Source organism: Oryctolagus cuniculus, chromosome X (assembly GCF_964237555.1).
Source record: "Oryctolagus cuniculus chromosome X, mOryCun1.1, whole genome shotgun sequence".
Classification (NCBI taxonomy): Eukaryota; Metazoa; Chordata; class Mammalia; order Lagomorpha; family Leporidae; genus Oryctolagus; species Oryctolagus cuniculus.
In genome coordinates, this window is record NC_091453.1 from 8,066,621 (window position 1) to 8,082,010 (window position 15,390).

Below are 15,390 nucleotides of genomic sequence, written 5' to 3' on the forward strand. Positions count from 1 at the left end.
CAGGACCCGGAAGATGTGAGGAGATGTGGAAGGGAGAAAGAGGGAGGAGGTGGGCTCTGGTGTCATGCTTGAGTCGCTGTCCCCTTTCTGTGCTCAGGAAGCTTTGTCAAGCTGCAGACGTGTAGTATATGAAAATGACCCTGCCTCCCCCCCGTCCATGTCTGATTTTCCCACCTCACCTGAGCCCATTTCTTGATCTCAGTGTCCTCTTTATTTTTTTAAGATTTATTTATGTACTTGAAAGGCGGAGTTACAGATAGAGGGAGAGACAGAGAGGTCTTCCATCCTCTGGTTCACTCCAAAATGCCCACAACGGATGGAGCTGGGCTGATCCAAAGCCAGGAGCCAAGAGCTTCCTCTGGGTCTCCCACGCTGGTGCAGAGATCCAAGCACTTGGGCCATCTTCCATTGCTTTCCCAGGCCACAGCAGAGAGCTGGATTGGAAGTGGAGCAGCCGGGGCTTGAACCGGCACCCATATGGGATGCCAGTGCCGCAGGCAAAAGCTTAACCTACTATGCCACACTGCCAGTCCTCCATTGTCCTGATTTTTTTAAAGCCATTTTTATTTATGCATTTGAAAGGCAGAGAGCAAGCGAGTGAGCGAGTGCGCTTCCATCTGCTGGTTCACTCTCCAAATGGCTGCCAGGCTGAAACCAGGAGCCAAAGAGCTTCATCAGGGTCTCCCACTTGGGTGGCAGGGACCCAAACACCTGGGCCATATTTTGCTGCTCGTCCTACTATACCACAATGCCAGCCCCTCAGTGTCCTCGTTTGTATAACAGAGTTAAAACAGCCCTTTGCTATCAAGTATATAGGGTTACTGTGAAGTTAAAATGAAAGCATGTGTGTCTATCAGCTGAGCCTTAGAAGGGATTAGGAGGCTGAAAGAGCCCTACACACTAGCTTCTGAAGTTCCTGAAGTTGCCTTTTGAGAGTAAGTGGCTGCGGCTGCGGCTGCGGCTAAACCACCACCTGCAGAGTCTGTGGGGGCCCCAGTTCAAGTCCTGGCTGTTCTGCTTCCGATCCAGCTCCCTGCTGATGTGCCTGGGAAAGTGGTAGAAGATGACCCAAGTGCTTGGGCCCCTGCCACTCATGTGGGAGACCCAGGTGAAGTTCTTGGCTTTGACCTGGCACAGCCCTGGCTGTTGTGGCCATTTTGGGAGAGAATCAGCTGATGGAAGACCTCTCTCTCTAACTCTGCCATTCAAATAAATAAGTAAATCTTAAACAAAAAAGTGGCTAGGGCTAACCTGGATGATTTCCATGGTTCTTATTTTCCCTTTCTCTGTGATAGGCCAGGAGCAGTGGAAGCTAGGGATGTAGCCCTGAACCTGACATTGTTCATAACCTCATGGAGCTCACAATCTGAGTTAATGGAATCAAGCCCATAAACTCTTGAGAGAATACTATGATAGGGGCCAAAGTGCTGCTGGGATGTGTAATAACATACAGCAGTACAGTAACACCAACAGTCAAGGAGCACAGACTAGAATATCTGTGATGTCTTAGTAGACAAAGGCTAATGCTCTTCTGACTCTTGGGCAGCAAGAAATCAGGGCAGGATCGGAAATTAAAGTGGGGTATATTCTGTTGTAAGTCCATAAACTTGTGAGAATCCTGTGCTCAAGGCTTCAGACCTGACCCAGACTAGGCAAATAGGACATGTGTTCATGTCATACTGGGCTCATCAGTGCCTACTGAGCTCTGGTGTGAGCCCAGCAGCCACCTGTGCAGCAGTTTTGCTTTGAGAAAATTGCTCTAGTGGTTTCTAGAAATAGCTGAATCCTCCACCCACCTCTGCCGCCCTGTGACCTCCAGCAAAGCAAAAACAGGTAAGCAGTAATTGTGAATTGATGACATCTCTGTCACTGGGTAGTAAAACCTGTATCATTTCAGGAGCATTAGACTATCAGTTGTACTTCCCCCACAAAGAAGGCAGCTTTTCATCATTTAAATCATTATCATGATCAAAGAAAGCAGAGACTCACTCATTAATCAGTGTTGCCAATGAAATCCTTTGCCTTTGAATTCATCCTGGGGAATCTGCCGAAATGAATGCTTTACAGAAACACAAAAACACCCTAACCAATAGATGCTGCCCCTGGGGGACTGGAGATTGGAATACATGGGTACACTTTCCATCAAAACATGCAGCAGAAAAGTCTTTTACCATATCTTTTGTGGTGGCTAATAAGCTTAATTCATATACTTAGCTGTCTTTTGTACAATTCTTAGCACCACAAAGAGGAAATGCTTTTACTTCTTCCTTAAAAAAAAAGTTCCAGTCCAAACCATCAGCCTCTGTAGGTTGTCTTAATTGCTACTTTGCACAGCGCTGGACTATGACTCTGATTTTTGGCACATGCTATCATACACAAAGTTCCTAAAATAAAATGCTCCAGGATATCCTAGGAACTCTTAGAAGGCTTTAAAAAGGGACTCAGACACTGAAAGGCTATCTTTGATGAGGACAATTCAGGCAAGCACAGTGATTACTGCAGCAGAATTACGTGATTAATTGAGATCTTGAAGTGGGTCCGGCGAATCCCCGCCACCTAACTTATCATGGTTTGGGGGGGTTTGACAAGAATCCAGTTTTGATAAAGACAATTGTTTTTTCCTCCCCAAGTGACTATACATTTAAATAGCTAAAACATCTGTTCAGCAACATAGTAAAACATGTATACTCGGAACGCTTGAGAGAAGAGCCTGCCAAACAATCGGTTGAGAGGGACATTACTGAGGGAGAGCACCAAGATAAAGCAACCACTGTTTGTTTGGTCTAGTCAGTGGGAAAGCCAAGGCAACCAATATTTTAGGTTTCTTTGATTTCATTTCATTTGTGAAGAATTATTGGAGAAAAGGTGGTGAGGGGAGATTTCCCGGTGGGATTTTTTTTTTTTTTTTTTTAGCTTTCCATTAGTGGAAGCCTTGGATGTCAACGCTTAACAGACTCTTGAGAGCAGCCACCAGACCACGAAAAGTGACTAAGATTCTTCTCGTGTGCTCTCTACGGCCCTTCTGATGGAAGCAGAAACAGGGAGCAATGCGGGAACTGGAAAGACGGCCACCAGAGGCACTCGAATTGCCCTGGTCGTATTCATCGGCGGCACTCTCGTGCTTGGCACGATCCTCTTTCTGGGTAAGTGGAGCCCTGGAGGCCGGGGGCACTGGGCATGTGCTGAGAAATCCCTTGTGCTTTATTCTAGCCTTGTCATAATGCAAGTGTGCGACTGTTTGCTTGTGTTAGAAGGTGATGCAGCCTTGGTTTCTAGCAAATGGGCAAATGAAAAAGGCTTTGCTTTCAGAGGCTACATGCATAAATACAGTCAAGAACTGAATATGTACTGCAGAGGGCAAAGTGGGTATTAAGTGGTTGGAGGTGGCTGGGGTTTTGGGAGCACCAGGCAAAAACCTTTTTGGGTACTACTTTAGAAAAAGCAAGTGTTTCTGAATTCATAGCCAGATACTTCCATTTATTTTGTGAGGAAGGACTTTACGTGGGGGTCAAAATTATGCTGGATTTTTTTTTCCATTGGACTTTTATTGTTTGCCTAAACAAATCACAACATTTCATCCACAAAATATAAATCCATCCTTTGAAGTGCATCCAAATGGGATTCTTTAGTTCCTTCCTACTACAGTGACTCTAATGAGATGTTAACACTGCCTTCCTAGTAGATTGAATAATTAGTATGAAGGAAAACAGATTTTCCTCCCAAGATTTGAAAGGTATTGTTATTCAGTTATTTTAATGACTTGGTGAGAACAATGTACCTAGGGAGTATATATGATGATAAAAGGTATTCCTAGGAAAAAGAGTCAGATGTCTTGGAAAGGGGTGAGGGTTGTTCTATAATTTTAGGCTGCCTGAACCCTTGACTATTACCCTTTTTATTTTTCTCACGCAACCTATAATATTTCATTAGCTTGAAAGTTACTTAGGAACCAGCCCTATACTTAGGAGATGCTGGGTGCAGCTTGAAATGTAGCAAGCCTGAAAACATCCCTTGGCATATACAGGATGCAGGAGGCCATGTTTATTTTGGCCAGGAAAACCAGTAATTACACTTTAAAAGACTTAGGGTTGTGTGGTTGAAAACTCTGCTAAAATGAGCAAGCCATCTTTCCATGTTTTCTGTGGCTGAAGATTTAGGAAATTAGACGGGTTTATTGCTTTCTGGTAAAGCTAAACCTCCTGCTCCTGCGACTGCATTTGCATCTCTTGAACACTGTTGTGCGAGTTCTCAGCACTTGGAGTTGTGACAAGTGTCCTCTCCTGAAATCCAAAACTGGACAAAAATTCTACGGGCACGCCAAGGGACCACATAGTATGTGGGAAATGACTACAAGGTTAAGCTTTGCAAACACTCCCCAATTTAAAAATCCAAATGATTATTGTTTATGTAAAAATGTGTAGCCTTCTTAGTGATGTTACCACTGCGTGACATGTTTGAAATCATGAAAGCAGGGTTACACTCTGCGGCCATGGCCTATTAGTTGGGGAGACTCTCCATGGCAGCAAATCTTTGTTCTTTGATAGAAAATGAGTCGTTGGAAACAGTGCTGAAGTTTGCAGAGCAAAGTCAGATTCACCCTGCGAAGCCATGTGATTATGGATAAGAAGGCTTGCAGCAGAGAGAACAGATCTGTTTTCTCTTTCTCAGGCCATTAGCAGGGAGCTGGATCAGAAGTGGAGCAGCCGGGACTCAACTGAAAGCCACTGGGAAACTCATATGGGATGCTGGTGTTGCAGGTCGTGGCTTAACCCACTGCACCACAATGGCGGCCCCACAGTCTATATTTTCACAAGGTCCCCACAGGATTGTTTTGCAAATGCAAGCCTGAGAAACATTGCTTCAGGTGGTCACGTGCACTTGGATTTAGGGACGCTTATCTTTGTCCAATATTTCTGTGCTATTTCAGACTCGTCTCCATACCCTGACCCTCCTCACTGCCTGTCCTCGGGCTCTTCCCTCGCCTCTACTCTGTACCTCCCAAAGTCCTTGTCTGAGAATCTCCAGGAATCTGTCTGGTGATGCTCTTTATGACAATATTCTAATTAGGGTCCTCTTTTCTTCGTGCTGCCTCCTGGTTGACTTTGTGCTATAGTTTCTGCCTAAGTTCAGTCACGTGTCTGGAATTTCTAGCATCCTTCCTTGTGTCTTCTTTGTGATTGGAGCTCTGGGATAGTCTTTCTTCCAGACCTCAGGCTTCTGGAAATAAGAACGATTGTCTGTGGCCTGGGGTAGTTTCAAAGAACCTAGAGTTCTGGAATGTAAAATGACACGTGTGCAAATATGCCTAAAGCCAGTTATTTTTCTTTCCTTTTTTTTTTTAAGATTTTATTTATTTACTTGAGAGGTAGAGTTATGGACAGAGAGAGGGAGAGACAGAGAGAAAGTTCTTCCACCTGCTATTTCACTCCCCAAATGGCCGAAATGGGTAGAGCTGGGCTGATCCAAACTCAGGAGCCAGGAGCTTCTTCAGGGTCTCCCACATGGGTGCAGGGGCCCAAGGACTTGGGCCATCTCCTACTGCTGTCCCAGGCCATAGCAGAGAGCTGGATCAGAAGAGGAGCAACCAGGACTCGAACTGGCGCCCAAAGGCGGAGGCTTAGCCCACTACGCCACAGCGCCGGTCCCAAGCCATTTAATTTTCAAGTGTCTTTTCTATTTCTCTTTTTCCTCCCTTTCCTTTTCACAATCCATTTCTCAGATGCAGTGGTAAGCAGATTTTTTTTTTCTCAAGGTCCAGATAGTAAATATGAGGACACTTAAAAAAGTTGTAGAAAATGGAACTAAAAAATATGTTTGGGCACAAAAATTTCTTTTGAAATTCATCTACATGAGGGATCTTCAAAGAGCTCATGAAAATCCCAATTATGAAAAATTATGCATAGATTTAAAAATATTTTTGAGCCAAGATAAACTTACTCTTCAATTCCATTTTCCACGAACATTATCATGTGCCCTTGTGTGCTGAGCTCTGTGGGCCATGCAGTCTAGGTTGCACTTCCTCAACTCTGCTGTAGCATGAAAGTAGTTCTAAGCAATATGGACACAAATTGACATGGCTGTGAGCCAATAAAATTTGATTTCTGAACCCTGAAGTTTGAATTTCATATAATGTTCACGTCGTGAATAGTATTTTTCTTTTGGTATTTCCCAACTATGAAAAAAATGTAAAAGCCATTCACAGCTCCTGGGCTGTGCAGAAATGAACAGGCAGTGACCTGGCTTTGGCCAGTTTGCTGACCCCTGCTTTATGGTCATTCTCAGGCTCTTGAACTGTGGATGACTCCATTGTATTCTGAGGGCATTTATACTGGTTATAGTGAAATCTAAATGATAAACCAAACTGTATTTAAGTATTTTAAAGCTCATTACCATAAAAAGTAACATTTTTTATTGAAATATTTTCTTTTTTTCAAAAAATTATTTATTTATTTGAAAGTCAGAGTTAGAGAGAGAGAGCCTTCCATCTGCTGGTTCACTTCCCAATTGGCCACAACAGCCAGAGCTGTGCTGATCTGAAGTCAGGGGCCAGGATCCAGGAGCTTCTTCTGGGTCTCCCATGCAGGTGCAGGGGCCCAAGGACTTGAGCCATCTTCTACTGCTCTCCCAGGCAATAGCAGAGAGCTGGATCGGAAGTGGAGCAGCCAGGATTGCAGGCGGCGGCTTTACCCACTAGGCCATGGCGCTGGGCCCCCCAGAAACGCTTTTTCTTAAAAATAAGCCTGAGATGTTCCGTAGGCAATTTTCTTGAGTCTATAATGTAACACAGGTCAAAAGGCCATTTGGAGGATGGCAGGAGAGAAAGAACAAAGAGGAGACTTCTCTTAGAATGTGGGGTAATAAGTAATAACACTCGCTGCACTGGTCTTCCCTCTATGGGAGACACAGAGTGAGCACCAAGTTTTCTGACTCTGCTTCTTGCTTGAGGATGTCACGAAGGGCCTTGGTTCCCATTCATCCCCCTCCATCATCCGTCTCCCCAAGGCCACATCTGCACTTGACTTCTTGTTTTGACTCTCGCAGAGAACAGCACTAATGAATCCATCATAATCTCCTAGGCTACCAGGAGTATTTCTGATATCTTCAATTCCCATCTGCTAATGCCCAGGTGCTACCTGGAGTTCACACGTAGGGCACCCTTCTGTCTTTCTGCAGAATTCCATTTAGATAATGTTGCTAGCCAGATGGGGAAATGAAGCCGTTGGTAAAAAGCTATTCTGATTGTACAGGATTTTTTGTTTGGAAGCAGCTGGAAGCTGGGTGCACAAAGCTGCATAGGTCTGGTAGCTGGGCGGGGCCTGGTGGGAGGAGAGTGTGGAGTCTGGAGCAGGCACGTAATGAGTTTATTGCTAGATGAGTGCATGGTAAACAGTATGGTTTCATCCTTTCCCCTCTCTTTTGGCCCTGTCTGTATGGATGGTTTCAGTAAGATTCAGAACTCTAAATGCCACCCATGCTGGCTTTCTCTTTGCACTCTGGCTTTGTTCCAGATGACATAGTTTTAAAAGTTTCAGTTTTCCCATCATAAAGACAGGGATGTGGCTCTAGGCATAAAGGCTGAAAGTAGCAGACGTAGGGCACAGATCCTTGGAGATGGAGGAGACTGACATGATCATCCTGCCCAGTGCTTCTCTGGTCTGAGCGTCAGCATCCCCTGGGGGAACTTGATAAAGCTGCATCCCACCCCCAGGGCTTCAGAGCCAGCAGGTGGAGGGCGCTGTGGCGGTTCCTCCCCAACAGCTCTTGGGAGCAAGGACTCTCAGGTGCGCTGGTCTGGTTGTGCCCACTCACGTGCTAGGCTTACATACAAGAGAGCTGCATTTCAGAGCAACCAAGAGTCTTAGGAAGGCTCCCTAGCTAGTGGTCAGAGTCTGAGTCTGGGGTGTTAAGCCAGTTGGGATTTTGAATACTGTGCCAATACCGAGGCGGATGAAGTGCTAGCAGATGTCTCGCACGTGTGTCTGGTGGTGCTTTAGCCATGGTGGTCTGCCACAATTCAGTCGTTTATTTCGGTCTCTTTTTTCAGTGAGTCAAGGTCTCCTAAGTTTTCAAGCTAAACAGGAGTACTGCCTGAAGCCAGAATGCATCGAGGCTGGTAAGTCTTTTCCACCCATAATCCCTGTGCCTTGGGGGAGTGCAGGAGCAAACAGGTGGTATTTTTAGTATGGTGTTTGCTTGAGGCTTACCAAGTATGAAATGGAATTTTGAAGAAATGTTAAGTTTACTTTCAAGTTTCGGTGTGAAGTAGTGGAGCTTAGGTTTCCTGTTTTCTTTTCCTTGCAAACACCCAGCTGTGTGGCGTTACCAGCATCGTTACAAGGAAATGGGAATAGGGCTAGCAAGGCTGAACGGTCTCTCCTCAGACCCAGAGGCAAAGACCTTCGGCAGTCCTGGGGCTCAGCCAGCCACACATTCCTATTTGTCTTAAGCAGCCTTGTGTATCTTGTGGTCAATGAGTTTGACCTGTTTGCCTCTGAGCAGGGATCTTTGGTAAATCCAAGCTTACGCTATTGCTTGCAGTCTGTCTGGGTCCTTCTCCACGTTCCCAAGTAAAACTTCTCTTCAGGCGCGCAGGCTGTGTATCAGCGGGGAGCTGAAGGTGAAGAGGAGGGTTTGAAATTGCCTCCGTGTTGCCACGGCTATTAGGTTACCCTCGAGAAAGCAGTGCTCGCACTTAGATTTCTAGGAGCCGGATTCCTGCGCCCACACCCGTTCTTGAAGTGGGCCGGGGTGCTAGTGCGTTTTTCAAAGGCAAAGTCGGAGGGGAAGCAGGAGGTCTCTTCACTTTCCTCTTGGCCTTGGCAGAAGAGGTGAATGGATGACTTCAGTAGTATTGATTGCATGCCAGGCACTGAGTAGGGTTTCAGAATCTACCAGTGAGCCAGCTAGGGGAAGAAAGACCATCAAAAGTTGGCCGGCGCCGTGGCTCACTAGGCTAATCCTCCACCTGCAGCGCCAGCACCCCGGGTTCTAGTCCCAGTCGGGGCGCTGGATTCTGTCCCGGTTGCTCCTCTTCCAGGCCAGCTCTCTGCTGTGGCTCAGAAGGCAGTGGAGGATGGCCCAGGTCCTTGGGCCCTGCACCTGCATGGGAGACCAGGAGAAGCACCTGGCTCCTGGCTTCGGATCGGCACACTCGCCAGCCGTAGCGGCCATTTAGGGGGTGAACCAACAGAAGGAAGACCTTTCTCTCTCTCTCACTGTCTAATTTTGCCTGTCCAAAAAAAAAAAAAAAATCAACAAGCACACAAGGCTATCAGTTCACAGGAAAAATATCATGCAGTGACACATGTTATGCAGAAGTTTAAACGACTAGAATACTGTGGTAGCAAGGGACAAAATGGTTAGATTGGAAAGTCTCTGGAAGTGACCTAGAATTGGCCCTGAAGGATGAGAAGGGAACTGCTATGTGAAGACTTAAGCAATGGCTTCCCGGGTGAGGGTGAGGGTGAGAGGGTAGAGGTGAGTGGGAATAGCTGGAGCAAAGATTGGCGCTTGGAAGGTAAGGGTAGGTGCAGGAGATAGGGTCAGTAGGGGCCCAGGTGTCATGAGTCTGGGTTTCACTTGTGTGTGCTTAAGAGTGTCTGGAAGGCTTGAAGGACGCAGCACACCTTAGAAGCATTTAAAGAGATCTCTCTGGAGAGAGAGAGGTTAGAGGGAGATTTCTGGGTGCACAAGAGATGGGAGGAGCAAGCATGGAAGAAGGGCTCCCAGATAGGAGCTTCTTCCCGTAAGCCAGGTGAGACGGGAGGCTGTCTTGAGCTCACGAGATGATGAGGGAGAATGTGGAAGCTGCAAGATACAGGGCAGGCTGCAGGATTAGACTGGAGCTGGGAGAAAAAGTGGATGTTCAAGGATGATGCTTGGATTCCAGGCAGTGGCTGGCTGTGGCATTTATTGAGGTAGGAAAGAGGAGAGAGAGCTTATGTACAAAGGTAATAGGTGAGGTGATGTTATTAGAATTCTCTATTCTTAAGTGATAATGATGGTGTGTGTTAAGTAGCAAAACCCTCATATTTGCCCGTGGTCATCCTGAGTGGGTGGCAGAGCTGGACTAAAAATCCCTATCTGACTCCTTTCCGCATTCTCCTTGGTGTCATGAGCCATGCCAGGCAACTCTTTGGCCCTAATCCTTTGTTCTTTTATTATAACTCTAGAGCTACTAGAGTTCAATGACTAGACAGCAATTTCAACTCTTTGACAAAGTTTATTTAGTTTGTTTGAAAGACGGAAAGACAGTGATCTCCTGCCCTCTGGTTCACTCCCCAAATGCCTACAGCCAGTAGTGAAGTTCCTGAAGTCATGGGACCCAAGTACTGGAGCCATCGCCGGCTGCCTCCCAGGACACGCATTAACAGGAAGCTAGGATTTGAAACAAAGCCAGGACCGGATCCCAGGGCACTCCATTAAAAGATGTGGGCATCTCTAGCGGCATCTTACTCACTATGTCAAATGCCAGCCCCCGTTTCACTTTCTTCTCACCCTCGATAGTGATCTTTTCTTCTGTACTGGTTTGGGAATTCCCAGGATCTCTGCTCCTGTCTCAGGCAGTTAACTCGCACTTTGCTCTGCTTGAGAGAGGATGTCTTGAAGCAGAGTGAGGGGCCAGGTGGGACTATCAGCAGACATGTCTTAAGTTTCCTGTCACCTGGTGCTTTTGCTGTGGTAGGGGTTCTTACAGGTGGGTGCGAAATTGAAATTTTTGAACGGACAAACTTTGGATTTGTGTCTGGACAACTCTATTTACATGGGGGAGGGCTACTTAGTTCATGAATTGTGTTTATCATAAATCATAATAATGCCAGAGTGAAACTCGCAGACTAACGTTTGATGTCACTTTCTACCAGCTAATGTGTTTGGCCGTGCTGTCCTGTTTTTAATTTTCACATTGGCAACTGGCTTCCTAATGTTGAAAAAAAAATTGCTGGTTGTGCTGTGTCCATAATGACAGGCTCACCAAGGATACAGCCCTCTTTAGTGTAACGTGAGTCTCAGTATGCCCGTGGGGTCTGTGGCGCAGCTGTTGAGTACACACGGCAGCCTAGCCAGGGCCTTCAACAAGAGCTCGTGGGCAGGTGGGGGTGTGCATGTTGAAAGTCAGAGCGTGGAAGCCTTTGATCGCCTTCTCGACCATTTCTGAGCAGGTGCCAACCGTTTGAGATGCCGCCCCTCCATAATTGTCCTTTCCCTGCTCTCTGTGTTCCCTCATCCGAATCCCTTTTTTAAAATAGGGGGCCATACAAAGAATGAGAAGAAGCAAGGGAGGGGCATACTAAAGATAATGGGTAAGAGCGGACATGCTGGCTTGGGTTTGAAGCATGGTCTGGCCACTGACAAGCCTCATGATCCTGGGCTAAGTCCATAACCATCCAAAACCTCAGTTTCACCATCTGTCAAATGAGAATAACATTTCCCACTTGTCACAGGAGTTGTGAGAATGAAATAATAACGATCGCCGTGGTAATTCAGGTCCGCAGTGAGGAAATCCTTAAGCCCACACCCCGAAAACATTGTAACTCCCATCTGGCAAGATCAGAACTGAACTGCATTGTTTCGATGGCAAACCAGATCTTAAATGATGTGAGGCTGTTCTAGACTTGACCCCGCTTGTGAGAATATGCACTTGTTTCTCTGTAAAAACATTAACGTACTGCTTCAGAAATGCAACTCCAGACAGTGCCAAGGTCGTATGCCATCTGTGGTATAGGCCCTTGATTTCCTTTCCAAGATCTGAAAGTCTATGAGCTCTGAAGCATCCGGCCTCACAAGTGTTTATGGAATTGTAGCAGCACATGTTCATTGGTATGACTCACAGGTTTGGCTGAATACGTACACACAGGATGCTCAGCGAAATTGGAATTGCTGATCTACAACTACTCTTTTGGTGTAAATATGTCTCACACATTATTTGGTACATGCTTATTCTAAAAATTAGTTGTTTATCTGAAATTCAAATACATCCTGTAGTTATATGGCAGTATGCCTAACTCTGTTATAAGGACTTGACATATATTTACTCCTTTTAATTTGCATGAAAATTCTCTAGGGTGCTATTAGTCCCATTTTACAGATGAGGAAACTGAGACAAGGAGCGGTAAGTAAGGTCGCATCGTTTTTGCCTGATACTGTGGCCATTCAAAACCCACTGCTCAGACTCTGGAGTTGATGATGATGCCATATTCCTTGAAAACAGGAAATGCTCAATGCTAGTGATTTGATCATCATCATCTTTAATAATAATACCCTCTCCTCTGAGCCCTGATTAAACCTGAAAAGTCAGGCTGGTATCCGTCTAGGGCATAAGGTGGCCACAGACCGCCTAACAACTAACCTTGTAGTGACTTGAGAGGACACAGTTTGAACTTTCCCAGCATTCCCTCGTCATCGTGTTTCTTTCATCACAGTAAAACTGTCTGGTGTTCTCCACGGAGCTTAGTAGGGGAAAGGCCTTTTGGTGCCTTGACAGCTCTGGTCCCTTGCAATTTCAAAGAACAGTTCCCTGCACGAAGAGCAGCCCCATGCCTGGTTGTGAGTGGGGAATGATGAATTGCGAGGCCAAAGCTGGAGTTTGCTCACCCTGTGGGCTCCTTTCCAAATGCTGTGTGAGTGATGGATCTCTCCCACCTTTGGATCAGGACCGAGGTCAGAGCTGACCTTGCATATTTCCCTGGTACCTTCATGAAAACTGAGGAGGTGGGGAAGGATATGTGTGAGGGCTGAGGGATTGGGGATGTTTGGGAAGGAGGCCAGAAAACAATGCGCTTGTGTAACACTGCGCGTGAGGACTCCCCTGTGTGACTGTAAATATTGTGTGAGACTGAGGCTTGTGTGACCTGTGTCCCTGAGGTGTCATGCAGCAGAGCCATTCTGTGGCTGACAGACGATAAATATGAACCAAAAGAAGATTTTTGTATGTCCTAGCATATCTTCATATTAAATATTAAGGTAAAATAGTAGCAATAGATAGAAATGTAATGAGAGACAACTGAATTAGTTCTGGAAAAACAAATGAATTCAGCCAATTTGAAATTAATCAGACTTCTAAACCAACGTTTTTCCCTAGCTTTTGAGAGGAGAGGTTTGTAAATAGCTGGGGGAGGGGGAGAGGGAACGGGTTGAAGTGTTAGAGAAACTGGGATGTGTGCATGTTGTTCATTTACATGAGTACAAAAAGCTGTTTGACGTTTTCATTGAAAGTCTAGTCCAGACACATAGCTGGGGTTATTTTTAAACCTGGAGGAACCACACATGTGACCAAACTGTAAGATGTGTATCTACATTTATGCAGATTTGTACTTTTTAGAGGCAATTCATTCATATTTAGCTGAAACTCATTGGGTTTTCATTACTTTAAACAGAAAAGTATTTTGGCATTAATTACAGTATGAAAATTACCCAGAATGTCATTAAAATATTGGCTGCCTTTTTTAAAAGAAATCATTTGGTGCATATATTTGTGCTAGTTGGAGTGGTAGCCAGCAATTGTATGGTATTTGGAAGAGAGTTGAAATTCAATAGGAATTTTGGGACCTTCTCATTTTTGTAATGAAAGGTTTTATTTAAAGTTCATGGATACATATTTGTATACAAATTTTCTACCTAACGACTATCTTCCATATGAAATTGTATATGGGATTATGAAAGGGGGAAAAGAGTTTAGATTGGTGCAGTGTATATTTCTGTTACTTTATCTGAACAGCTCTCCCCCTAGAATTGGGCGGCTCATTGCAGAGCACCCCACTTTAGCCCTCCTCTGGCTATGCTCTCCCTCACTCAGCCCCACAGACTCTTTTCTACATCCTGGAATTCTTGCCAGGTGGCCCAAACCCCCTCCCAGGGCCTGTGTGGGTCCCTTCTAGAGCTTCATCCCTATGAGAGCTGCATCGTCGAGTTTCAAGGGGTTCAAGAATTCGTGCTTGTCCTTCCAAGTCTTTCTGAAGACATACTGTAAGTGTCTCTCTCTTAGACAATGAGAGAGACAGAGAGAAAGGTCTTCCTTCCGTTGGTTCACCCCCTAAATGGCCGCCACTGCCGGCACGCTGTGCCGATCCGAAGCTAGGAGCCAGATGCTTCCTCCTGGTCTCCCACGCAGGTGCAGGGCCCAAGCACTTGGGCCATCCTCCACTGCCTTCCTGGGCCACAGCAGAGAGCTGGACTGGAAGAGGAGCAACCGGGACTAGAACCCGGGGTGCTGGCACCGCAGGTGGCAGATTAGCCTAGTGAGCTGCGGCGCTGGCCGTGTGTCTCTTAAATTTAGATGACACATTTGCCTTTGCTGTGAACTACTGCAAGCCTCAGAAGCCTGAGACAACAGTGACTTAATATTGGTCATTATTTCATGGGTCTAGTGAGTGGTTTCTCTGGTCATATTGCCCAGGCTCATGCATGCGGCTGTGTTCAGCTGCAGGGTTATCTGAGCTAGAAGGACCATAATGGCTACAGTGGGTCCTGGCTGCTGCTTCTCCAGGTGACCTCTTGTATCCATGGAGACTTCTTCAAAGGACAGTCTGAGGGCTGCATTTGAAGGGAGTTAACGTGGAAAGTGCATGGTCTTTTAAGGCTGGCTTTGAAACTCACAAAATGTCACTCCTGCCAGTTCTCTTAGGTAAAGCAAGTGGCAAGGTCAATAGAGATTCAAGATAGGGGAAATAGACCTTACAAGTTGATGGGAAGAGTCACAGACTCAGCAGAAGGACAAGAGGAGTGGAAGAAAGAGTCACACATAATTGTAAACAATTGGCGTATTCCATTTGTGTTCTTGCCCCATGCCCTACAGATACTAGGGATAGGTCTGCAAAAACCAGTAACAATAATACCCTACAACTTTAATCTACTCACTCTGAATGCAATCATTTCATAGCATGAAGTTGATTCAGAGAGTCATTTGAGGGGAAATATAAAAGCCAAGGTCTTGGAACTGGTTGATATGAAATCGTTGTTTAATTTGGAAAAGAACAGTACACAATGTGCAGTGTTTGTCATTAATCCTATGATTTTCTTTTCAAATAGCTGCTGCCATCTTGAGTAAAGTAAATCTGTCTGTGGATCCTTGTGATAATTTCTTCCGGTTTGCTTGTGATGGCTGGATAAACAATAATCCAATTCCTGAAGATATGCCAAGCTATGGGGTTTATCCTTGGCTGAGACATAATGTTGACCTCAAGTTGAAGGGTAAGTTTCCACTGGAGTTTGGTGGTATAGTTTATGGAGAGCAATATTTGACATGAAAAATTTAGTTTCGTATTTGTAGCATGACTGTCCATTTTTAACTACACTAAATTTGTTTCTAAGAAATTTTTAAATGAAAATTTCAAAAGCAAGCTTCTGGAATTCCAGTCTCTCCCATATCTCAATGCAAGCCTAATAATGTAGGTC

General features: G+C 45.5%; 1 protein-coding gene across 1 annotated transcript in view; it reads left to right on the forward strand.

Moving 5' to 3' along the window:
• The first annotated feature begins 2,458 nt into the window (after positions 1-2,458).
• The window catches only part of PHEX (phosphate regulating endopeptidase X-linked), a 226,293-nt gene continuing 213,361 nt past the window's right edge, over positions 2,459-15,390 (forward strand). The window contains exons 1-3 of the mRNA XM_002719974.5: positions 2,459-3,143; positions 8,045-8,113; positions 15,025-15,186. Coding sequence (XP_002720020.1) covers positions 3,026-3,143; positions 8,045-8,113; positions 15,025-15,186 — 349 coding nt within the window. The 5' untranslated portion in view covers positions 2,459-3,025. The remainder of the gene's footprint in view (positions 3,144-8,044; positions 8,114-15,024; positions 15,187-15,390) is intronic.